The sequence below is a fragment of the Buceros rhinoceros genome, unplaced genomic scaffold (genome assembly GCF_000710305.1).
Source record: "Buceros rhinoceros silvestris isolate BGI_N320 unplaced genomic scaffold, ASM71030v1 scaffold39012, whole genome shotgun sequence".
NCBI lineage: Eukaryota > Metazoa > Chordata > Aves > Bucerotiformes > Bucerotidae > Buceros > Buceros rhinoceros.
Genome location: NW_010399007.1, coordinates 4,675 through 16,727, shown reverse-complemented (window position 1 = coordinate 16,727; position 12,053 = coordinate 4,675). Strand labels below are relative to the sequence as shown.

The window sequence follows — 12,053 nt, the reverse complement described above, 5'->3', positions numbered from 1 at the left end:
ATAATGAAATACTGGACTAGAAGCCTAGTTCAACCTAATAAACCTGCTTCAATGTGGAAAAGACTCTGGTCCTCCTCTACACTCACTGATTCTGAATGCCAGGAGGAAAACTACCTCTCATTTGCTAGAGGTGTTCTTTGCTTTCATTTGTGCTCGTATTATCAGGTGAGAAGTTCAGGGTCTGGTCAGACTGGGAAAGGCTTCCAGCTAGGATTGCTGTTGTAACAGAAATCTGAGTAGATATCTTAAACTGCTTTTGTTCCCTTGGACTTTGGGAAGATTAAAAAGAGAAAAAAGAATAGTGGCTTTTTTCTCAAGAATCTCTAACTCCCAGCAAATACAGATAGGAAAGAAGAAAATCCTAATGGAAACTCTGATTTCTCTACTTTTATTTTGGTAAGTCCCTCTAAATCCTGCTGTAACAGCCTTTACCCAAATAGCCCAAAAGGCTATTACTCTCCTTGATCTGAAATTTAGAAGAAAATTAATGCAGTAATGAGCTCTCGGTATTCTTAGCTTATTATTTAGGGTCAGTGAAAGGAACAGAGCAGTTGCTTTTCCTGCTTGTCTGCTCTCTGTTGGTGATTTATTCGGTCAGGAGCTGAGACTGTTGGAGCAATGGCAAAAGCTGTGATTCAGTGGTGAACTCATTCTCACACACAGAACAGCAACAAGGGGGTATCATCAAATACAGGAACGGAATATGTTAGAAAATTCTTTGGAAATGTCATTTTTTATTAATTGGTCAATAAGAATAAATGCTCAACAGCATTAAATAAAGTGACTGAGCAGCTCTACCGTTAAACCACGATTGTTCTTTTGCATTGTGTTACTTGGTTAAAGACAGAGATGCCTGAGCTCTCACAAGCACTCTGCTGTAAGAGCTGTCTGGCACATATTTGCTTGATGATCTGCTCCTCTTTTTAATCTTTTCTGTAGGCCCGCTGTAATCAGAAACTGATACTGCCTTTTCAAAATTCTAGTCAGAATTATCACATTTAATAGGTGTTGTGACAAATCCAACTCTTCAAAACTGCGAAACAGGTTTTGTGAGTAAAAGAATGAATGAGGAAGAGGAAGGTAAGTGGAGAAAATAGTGCAGAGGAGGGGGGAAAAATAAATGCTTTCAATGCTATCAAATTCCAGGAGAAAGTATTTCCTACTACACAGCATCCAAAGAAATGCAAATCATATTTTTCCAAAATTCTTAGCTCAGTAAATAGTCCCACATCCATTTTTCCTCACAATTTCTGATCTTAATGCCACTTATTAATGGAAAAATATAAAGAAGATGTAGATATCATATCTTGCAATAGACTGTGATCTATTTTCGAATATGAGTTCAAAGCAGTTATATTACCTGTCCTACCATGGTTTCCCAGCACGGCCCTCTGGGAACATCTGCAGGGTCCACCTGTATTGGAGGAGCAGTTGAATTTTCTGGAATAGTACCATTGTACAGACTGGCTTCCCATACGGACATGTTATACTTGACTATCTTTTCTTCTTCCAACTAAGAAATAAATAGGGAAAAAAACCCAACGTGAGTTGTTAACAGCTTTCAGCCTTTTCTACTCCAGAACTCCCAATTACCAGCTCAGACACGGACAGGACTTGCAGTACAGAAAGAAAATGTTGTCTTTCACTATGTCTGTGACCGGCTGGAAATCCTCATCCTTGCCCAGTTACGTGTTAAAAATAGTGAAGAGAAGTAAATATCTTGCCTTGAGATTGATTTCATCCATCAGGGCGATAATGAAAGTGTAGAGATTGCCAAGGAAAAGAGCAAAGATTCGTCCCAGCTGCCATCTTAGAGCTATTCGAGGGTGGTAGTTTTCCAGAGAACTGATTACATCAAATAAAGTTGGACAGAACATTCCTAAAAGTGACATAACCATGTTCACCTGAGAGGGGAAAAAAGAAAAAAAAAAAAAAAAGAAAAGAAAAAAAAAGAGTGAAATGCTAGCGGCAAGTTCTTTCCATTACTTGTCACCTGAGGGGGGAAAAAAAAAAAAAAAAAAAAAAAGAAAAGAAAAAAAAAGAGTGAAATGCTAGCGGCAAGTTCTTTCCATTACTACTTTTTATTTTGGTTTTGATTTAACAGAAACCAAAATCCAAAATTACTACTTTTTAATTTTTTTTTTTTTTTGATTTAACAAAAACCAAAATCCGCTCTGGGAGTCACAAGATGTTTTCACAGAAGAAGTAATGAAAAGTCAGTTGTGATCTACTGCATATGAGATCTTTGTTTCATTTTGCATTTCACTTAGACCACTGAAATAATCGAATGTTAGTTATACTGACTAGAACCTACATTTTAACCAAAATCCTACTGGGAACTTAGAAAAACCTATTTCCAGTACTGCTTTTTGCTACATTTCTACCACATATTCCCAATACATACATTGGTGTTCTATAAAAAGTATTCCTACAAAAATACTGCACTAAAATAAATTCATCTGAGATATCACCCAAAGTTAATGCTAGATGTCACAGAATGGCAGAATACCTCAAGGTAGAAGGAAACCACAGGGATCTTCACATCAAACTCTCTGCTCCTCGCAGGGCTACCTAACAGAAACTGTATGACTAAGAGTGTCATCTAGACACTCCTTGAACTCTGACGGGTTTGGTGCTGTGACCACTTAGCTGGAAAGCCTGTTCCAGTGACTGACAACCCTCTTGGTGAAGAACCTTTTCTTAATGCCCGGTCTGAACTTCTCCTGATGCAGCTTCAGGCCTTGCAACCCCCTGCTGGCTACCAGAGAATAAATCAACCCTTCCTCCTCCACTGCCTCTCTTGAAGAAGTTGTAGACTGAGATGACGTCACCCCTCAGCCTTCCCTTCACCAAGCTGAACAAGGCAAGTGACCTCAGACACTCCTCCTAAGCCTTGCCCTCAAGACCTTTCACCATCTTGGCTGCTCTCCTCTGGACACAGTCTGACATCCGTCTTATACAGAAGCGCTCAAAACTGCGCAGGGTAGGGCCAGCCAGTGCAGTGTGGATATTTACAGCCACCTCCCTCGACTGGCTCATGATGCTGGGCTTGATGCACCCCAGGACAGAGCTGGCCCTTTTGGCTGCCAGGGCACACTGTTGACTCACACGCAACTTGCCATCAACCCAAGCTCCCAGATCTCTTTCTGTGAGGCTGCTCTCCAGCCTCCTCTCCCCTAATTGGTGCGTACAGCCAGGACTGCTTCATCCTAGGGGGAGAGACCAGCACTCACTCTTGTTAAATTTCAGAGTCAGTGAAGGCCCAGCTCTCTACAGTCTGTCCAGATCTCATGTCCTTACCGCACATGCAAATTCACATCAGCCCTGCTTCGTTCCGCCCGTTTTTCTTGGAAGGCTCAAATAGGATTAATTCATCATTTTAACAGCACGGGAATGGAACAAGTTTACTGAAAGCAAACTGAGAAAAATGGGTAACTAGCTTTGATAGAAACTCTGAAATACAACATAGCTTATAAATTCCACAGACAAGTGAAGCATTCTAGTAATGCAACATTCCTAAGCAATTGTTGAAAATTATTTCAAATTTACTGGAACCTTCTGGTTCTGATTCATTGTGTCAGCCAAAAATGAAAATAGTTGAAAAATTTTCAGTGCCATTATTCAATTAAAATTTAAAATAAAATTGCATTACAAAAAGTGTGTCATTAAGGGACTAAAAACAAGAAAAAGAAACAGAAAACATTGTCTCAGTCTATCACATCATATCATAGATATGTTATCATTATGTTTTTAGTGTCTTGTGATGGATTTTGTTGAACAAAGAAATCATCTGTTGAATTGTCCATTGAAATTTAGCCACTTTACCTATTCTGATTTCGAAAAAGAGCTGACTTATATTCTGGGCTTCTTGTCAACTTGAAGCTCAGGTGCTGGAGCAGGTTTTCTTCCATTGTTTTTATCAATGACAGTTTCACTGCTCTGCATGACTTAAAAATTGAGGAATGGTATACCGGAAGAGGGCCAAAATGCCAGCATGCATACACGGTAAAGTTGTGGCTGACAGCCGGTGTGGTCTTGTATTCACTGTCAGCTGAGCGAATCTCAAACACCTTCTCTGTCCTTAAGAAAGGAACAACACCCAAGAGGCTGCCACTACTTATTAAAACTCTGATTCAAAAAACAGGTTTTTATCTCTGTGTCACTAACTACTCCAGACACCAAGTCCCTGCATTACACTCTGAAACCTAGAAAAACCCCTCCTTACACAAGCTCTTCGGCTGCTATGGATCTGATAAAAAATCCTACGATGGCCATCACGTCTAAACACCAGTCTCCTGGCACATTCAACTGTGCCAGCACAACATTAAATACTGGACATTGACTGCTTATTGGTTAAATTTTAAGTTCATTAAGAGTAAGTAGTGTAGCTAAAATAAATCACTAACACTGATTGCAATAGTTGTAGATTTGTCTAGCATCTGCTTCAGAAAGCATTAATAACCACTTATTTTTGTAGGAAACACAGTTTAATTTTTTAAAATAAATTAGCATCAGAAATTAAATTTCACGCTAACAAAAAAAAAAGGCTTGATGATTTCTAGAATTAAATGGAGCATTGACAACATGGCTTAATAACTTCAGTATAAATGTACTCCATATCCACTACTGGGAACACTAAAGTAAATAACAAGATATTTTTGGCAGGTCTATGGGGTGGTTTCAGCTTGCAAGACCTCAAAAGTTAAAGTTATATTTTTTGCTAGTGGAAAAATAGTGTATGTGTAAAACTTATGTCCTCTTTGCCCAATGCTAATGATTTTGATTCAGAGAAAGAAGCTGGTCTCCTCATAAGTTTTCTCTGCTTTGAAGTAGCTTTGTTTTTAAACAGTACAGGAATATATTTGAGAAAACAGGGTACCTCAGTACTTGAGATGCTCACATTGCATTCTAGCTCTGCAAACTACCTTCTGTCAAACAAGAAAAGTCAATTTAGTTCAGCAATTTTCAGCCAATTTCAGAACACTTTATCGAGGAAATCAGTGGCATTAGTCTCCATTTTACCAAAATTTCCACAGTCATGGTGTAGAATCATCATTCATCCACGACCAACCACCAGGGCACAGCCATGTATGAAGAGAGATGAAAAGGCTGATGAAATCCCTTAACAGTCCTGGTCTGACTGTTTCCACTAATTTCTTCCTCTCCATGACACACTAAATAACTTTATCTGAACTCTGATCTGACAGAACTAAGTACTACTGATATGAGTGGAAGTTTAAGAATTTACAACGTTGTGACAGAGGAAGATAATCAGAGACAAAAAGTTCTTGTCCACAAAGTCACCAGTGGCACTTTATTGGGCTGTGAACTTTGGGTGTTTATTTACTCTGGATTGCTCCAAGGACACCGTAATTACACATAAACATTTTTTTTATCACTTAATACACCCAGTGCAATGAAAAGAAATTTCTTCCTAAAGGAGCTTAATATTTTTATGAAGAATGTGAATTTTTACATACTGTTGCTTGAATTGTATGTAAAAGCTGCACTTTGATTTGCTCTAAGTAATGTAATGTTTATAGTTGGTTTTTTCCAATGAAAAATTCAATTATTAGTGATACAAACGTGAGAGTTTCGTCCAGCAAATAAGGAAAATATTTAAAAGGCTGTTACGTAGAAGCCAAATATATTTCTGTAATTGAATATTAATATCCCATCAAAGGTTATACTTCATACCTCATAAATATGTTCATTACCCATCAATAGGAAAAATTCTTTAGCCAATTTAAGGCAACGTTGCCTTATCCACTCTCCTTCAGAAACATACCTGCTCCAGATCTTAGTAGTGTGATACAGCCTCCTTAGCAGGGTCTTTTTCCAAAGCAAACGAAAGCAAAGCAATGAGAGTAAACATGCCTACGTTTAGTTCCTCCCCAGACTGCCGCGTAAGCTAGGGTGACAGCTTTCAGCAGCACAGCTCTTGTGAGCACAAATCTGTCACCGCCCCGTTCAGCTGGGTGAAAGCTGAGTTCCTCCCCAACTGTCCTCACCTGCTGGTCTGTTGCCAGATTTGGAGCACGTGTTGTCTTAGACCAAGCAGTTTTGTATGGGACATTTCTTTCCCATCAGATGAAAATATAATAACTTCTACCAAGTAAGTTATCCAATCTCAACAGCCCCATTTCTCCGGAGTCCAGAGGTGGATGGCTACAGTTTTCTGTGTTACTTTCTCAGTCAGCTTTTGATGTTGAAAATCAAGGATTGACTTTCCTCATTCTATTGTCACCCATCCCAGCAGCTTTGTCAGGCTAGCATCTATTTTACACTACAACTCAGGAGATGAGCTTTAAGTAACCAACAACTAGTTGGACAACATGCACAGCAGTGTCTTTGCTAGGAAAGTAAAACCTGACCAGGTTTTCATGTAGCAGCACGGACCTCACAGGCGTTTACTGCACACTGTTGTAGCAAACACGATCGCTATACTCCTCTATCAGGCAGGGCTGCACCTGCTCTAGAAGAAGGCAGATTAAGCACAAGAAAATTGGTATTGGACTCTTGGATTTCCAGCTGGAACTGGAAGGTGTGAGTTTCATCGTGCTGCTACACTGCAGAGTTGTGTTCATGAGACCCCAAACAGCTTTGGTTATGCCCACGCAGCAGTCCCTTTGCTTGGGCCATCCTCAGGAGGAAAGCAACAGGAAAGCAGGCTCCTTGAAGAGATCTTGTGAGTCCATAAAGTGGCTGTAAAGCAACCGTAAGAGCACAAAAGAGGAACAGCAAAGGACACAAGTGAAAACTAAATACAAAGGGGCATTTGAAAGAAGTAACCAAAGAATAATAATTTTAGTGAAGCAGGAAGCAGAGAGACAAGAACTATTCTTTTGTTAGACATTTACCACCCACACTCAAAGTATTAAATTCTCAGGGAAAAAAGGCACCATGCAGAGTAGAGGAAGACAGTTGCAAAACCACATCTATTTTAGAAACGTGCTAGCACGAACTTCATTTCTTTCCCACCACCCGTAGTTCTCCAGACCTTCCAGGGCAAATTTTTGGGATCTTCTGACAACAAAAAAGATGAGGTAGCCACTCCCAGCAAGTGTGCACAGTGCTAAGAAGTTAGCAAGAACCCTCAGGAATCGAGTCAAGTGAATATTTTCCTCTTTTCGGCTTTCCTGCTCCTCGACGATCGCTTCCTGCACTTGTTAGAAAGAACAGAATATTATGAGTACTTTAATGGTCAACCCCCCACATTGCTTCCCCAGTTGTTAGAATCCAGTTAAATAAATTTTGAAGACGTGAATGCACATCTGGACATCGTGTTATAAAATAGGCTTATACTGTCTCACCGAATCTGTTTTGGGCCCTGGCGGACCCTGGGGTTTTGGCTCTTTGGGCTTTGCTTTGCTTCTGTTGAGTGTCTCCTGGCTGAGTCTCAATAGGCCTGCACTCACATGCCAAACAGAAACCAGCACGTTCTGTCAGTTTGTGAGGTGCTATGAGGCTCAGTGACCCAGCAGGATAAATGTGTGATTAACTGCTGGCAGAGGAACTGCCACACCTGGAAAATGCGCATTTTTGAGAAAAGAACAAAATGTTTATCCTGGAAGTCAGCGATTCAGAAGGCAAGAAAAGACAGTTCAGGTATGCGAATCCCCCAAAAGACAAATGTACACAACTCCAGATGCAGAATAAAATGTTTGCCCCACATTTACCCTGACAAATGTCAAGCTAAATCTCCTGTTCCTACTTTTGCCACAGAAATAGCTTTTAGTCTGAAGTGTTCCCGTGAAGAGAGAGTTGGTTACACCTTCTCACATTGGTGTAGAGATCAGCTGCCTAGGGGGGAGGCTGAATTCCTGCAGTGTACTAATTACTCTCCATGGCCGTGCTTTTCTTACGGCTTGCGTTTGTTATCCAAACGAAAGGAGATTGCAGCAGCACTTGAGCAAAACTCCCAGGATCTCACCCAAGCCAAGACTTCACCCTTTCTCTCTTGAGATGCCTTGCTGATTTTCAAAGATCGCAGTAAAACTTTGAGTTTATTTCTCAAAATCAAGCCTCTGTCAACTGACTTGTGTTCTTCTCCCAATAGCCTTCAGCAACGGGTCTTCGTAGGCGGGCAGGGAAAGCTCACACAGTTTCAGTGCTTTCAGCCAGTATCTCTTCCAGAGTTGTCTTCCTGGGGCCTTTTCTTTCTACTGACTGAGGGCAGTATCTTTCATGCCTGCAGCTGGCAGAGTGGGCAGGGTGAGGTGGTATGTTGGCTATAGCACCACTGCAGAAAGGAAGGGTGTTGTGTGTGGTTGGATAGTGAGCTTGGTCCTCCAGCTCCCCTGCTGTGCGTTGTCAGCGTGACCGCAAGCTTAGCATCTTGTACATTGCCTGGCAACACCATGCCAATGTATTCCCTTACGTAATTACACTGAAAACTAGATTTTCCTTTATATGATGCACAGTGTGTCCCAGCGACCCCAGTGTAGAAACACATTCCTTAACGTTCAACAGATATAATATATCCCTTCACTCTTTTCACAGTGGTGCATCTTTCAGCCTGCCCCAGATTCCTACATGATGACTCTTGAAATCAACATAACCTGTAGGAGGTAGAAAAGAGGCCTAAGAACGCCTTTTATTGCCTTGCAACCTGGGCTATATTTCATAATTAATTTGAAAATAAAATCTTCATATTATGCAAAGAAAGTAACCTTTTTTCTTTACTGAAAAGCAAGTGCATCAGGGGCAAACTCTTCTGACATGATGAATAGCCTTTTATATATGCTCCTATTGCTTTATCTTATGGTATCTCTTCAGTGTAGCAAGTGAAGATGATAATGTGAGGTTGGAAAAACTTCACCAGCATTTTTTACAAAAAAGTTTTTCAGGCAAGCACCATAGAAACTGTAAACCCCCAGAGATGAGGAAAGGGAAAAGATAATTTTTACAGCAGAATCGTTTTTCTAAAACTAGTACGCTGCAGTCACAGAGGACACAAAAGATGCCATTAATGTTTTTTCTTCCACAATCAAAAGGAAAAAATTAAGATGGCAAGGCAGAAAGACCCAGACTCAGAAGGGTACAGAGCTGTCAATTCTGGTTTAAGCTTCTAGACCCCAGGCACTCGTAATACTTGACCGTAGTTCCATCTGATTTCACACAATGTGAAAGACAAATCAGATGACCTCTCCTTAGTGATCTCTGTTTTACCTTAAAGCTTGTTGTGATGGAGGCAAACTTATTATCTGCTGTCTCAGGATTTCCAATCAGGTAGTCCCAGCTTGTGAACATTTTCCAGCTGAAATTAAAACTCGTATCATCCCCACCTCCATCTTCATTTGCATTCCTTGCCATTCTACAAAAGCCAAATAGACACAGGAAGACCTTGTTGGAAGTGGTTCTGCTATGCGAGCATGTTTTTCAATTTGTTTGTAAACTCTAACATTATTCTGAAAACAAATATTGCAATCAGTCATACTGTACTAAACCTGGAAAGTTCAGTTTGAAACAAGAGAGAAGGATTAAGATTTTAATTTTGTCACTTCATTTTCTGAGCTCACAACACGTATTTTGATGAGAATTAACATCTCAGAGAAACATCGTCAAACCTCAGACAGATAAGAAATAGTAAGCACAAAACAGTGGAAATAAATCAACTGCAGTTTTCGCTATATTCACACGTATCCTTGAACCTTGACCTGGAATGCTCTGATTTCTTTCACCATAGGCATCTTTTGAAGCCACCGCTACAGCAAGCTGTACTACTGTGGTCAGTGGACCCCTTGCTTGAATCAAGAGTATTAAGGATTGTTTTCGGTGGTAGCCTCTCTACTTAGAAACCATCAGAATTTTCAGTTTATTCCAATAGTGGCTTTGGCTATAAAATAATAATTTTATTTAATTTAAATTCTGATCCTAAGACAAAATTCAAGTCCAGACTTTGAAAGCCAAGGGCTAATACGTCACCAGTTGTACTTCCTAGGCCCTGTTTCACTTACCCCTGTGCTTCCTACTGTTCTAGCACTGTGTTCTTAACACCATATCAAGCACAGTTTTCACACTGCTGGTTATTCTGTATTCCACAGAGCATTTAAACTTTACTGTGGCCAGTAGCATTTCTTCCTCTATGCCACTGTACAAATGTGACCCAACCACCGTAGTCTTGCTGAGAATCCTTTACAGCTGACTCTGAGTTACCATACGTTTCTTTCTTTCTTGCCTTCTTCCTTCATAAAAGAATTTAACTCACATAAGGCATCATTAAAGGTAGAACAACTGCCTTTCCTGGATGTTAACTGACATTCTGCTAGATGCAGAGTATTACAAAAAGATGCGCTGACAACTCTGTTCCTTATTTTATGTGTTCACTTTTCGTTCTGAATTTACAGAAGGGAAATGTCATGTTATTTCAGTAAAGATTTATTTTTCCCACTTCCACAACACTGCTCGTACAGAAGAGTAGACAAATACAGACTAAATGAATCTTACATGACTTTGACCTTGCGTTGTCCTGCCTTTACAGTTACAATATTTTAAAAGAGATAGTCTCAGTTGTCAACGGTGGAATTATCTGCCTTATTGAACATACTTTATTCCAGAGCCAAGGAGAACTTACGTCCGAATGACAATCATAAAGCTGTATCCGATAGTCCCAACTCCAACAAGGAAATACGAAAGAGGCATCCTGAACTTGAGCCATCCAATTGTCCTCTGGTTATTGTAATAACCATAAAAGAGTACAGAATACTGTGCAAAGCCCTGAAAAGTCAGCAAAAAACGTGTTACATCCGTAAAATATGCATGTAATCAGAGATTGTACCAATAGCCATGTCCTGAAACATTCATTTCAATGCATTCAAAACAGTTGTAAGCACCACTATAATAAATCTCACAGGATGGAAAACGTCTCCTTTCGTTTAGAAAGACTTAGAATATTTTATGCCGAATTTCAAATCTTTTATCTTTAAACTCTTCGCAGGCACTCCTTCTACAATTTAATGAGTTAAAACTCTTTTACCCCATACTTTATGTCATAATGACAAAAACATTTAGCTTTACAAATTAATTATAGATAAAATGCCAGATTTTTAGCTTAATTTCCACTTTTCTAAAATTTACCTGCATAGCTTATTTGATACAAAATTCTCACACGCCTTCCCTGTCTAGCAAGGTTGTTCATTGGGTGATCGTTCAATACAGGTTAACCAATAGTAAGTTGCATCTTATGGATGATTATTCAGTATGTGGGGGTGTGTGTGGGGGTGTGTGTGTGGGGGTGTGTGTGGGGGTGTTAAATTTAGATTCCAAAGAAGTAAAACATGCAATTAATCGTACCTTTTTTCTCAGTAATTCAAGTGTACCTCCTTTGCTAAAAATCTATATGAGAATTACCTTCTCTTCTATGCGCTGATTTTTCAAAATACTTTACTAGCACATTATTGACTGTAAGCAATTGCTTACATCTAAAGTGAGCCAAATAGCTACAGCTTCCTGATAACGCTCAGGTTACAGCAAGAATCCACCTCCTGGAAGCCTGTGTCCAGAGCCTTTAGGAGGAAGGCGCAGCACGTGCACCGCAGCAGCAAAGCTCCCCCTGGATGCAGTGAATTCAAGTCAAACGCGGAGTGTTTGCTTATGTAACTGATGGATAAACCAGGTGTGTTTTGATGCAAATACTGAGGCTAGCTTTGAGAGACATGCCCACACAAGACAGATAATAGTGTGTTCTTCTCTGATAAGGGAAATATTGTTATAGAACACATTTATTACTAGTTACTAGTGAAACACCTACACCAGTCAGGACACATTCAAATTCAATAGTATGTCTTTTGCATCCTTTTGCTCATTAATGCATCCTATAACCCCATCTTAGCCCAGGTTTCAATACAGCCTAACGCAGTTCTGGAGAAGATTTTGGATTATTCAGGTTATTAAAAAGACTTTTAAATCACTGTGTTCTGCAAAGTCAGAGATAATTCCTCCACTGCATTACATCCAGTGTGTTGTTTCCTAGGCTTTGTGTACTGCATTTCACCACAAGACCTGAAACACCTTTAGCTGTGTAGAAGTATGCATGCACAGAAGGTCTCTTT

At 39.9% G+C, this 12,053-nt stretch overlaps 1 protein-coding gene across 1 annotated transcript in view; it reads right to left on the bottom strand.

The window, feature by feature from the left end:
• Window positions 1-1,360: 1,360 nt before the first annotated feature.
• Window positions 1,361-12,053, bottom strand: part of LOC104489187 (transmembrane channel-like protein 1) — a gene marked incomplete at both ends in the record, with an annotated part of 14,458 nt that continues 3,765 nt past the window's right edge. Inside the window, 5 exons of the mRNA XM_010131318.1 lie at window positions 1,361-1,513; window positions 1,725-1,904; window positions 6,966-7,160; window positions 9,172-9,316; window positions 10,577-10,719. Of these exons, the coding sequence (XP_010129620.1) occupies window positions 1,361-1,513; window positions 1,725-1,904; window positions 6,966-7,160; window positions 9,172-9,316; window positions 10,577-10,719 (816 nt within the window). The remainder of the gene's footprint in view (window positions 1,514-1,724; window positions 1,905-6,965; window positions 7,161-9,171; window positions 9,317-10,576; window positions 10,720-12,053) is intronic.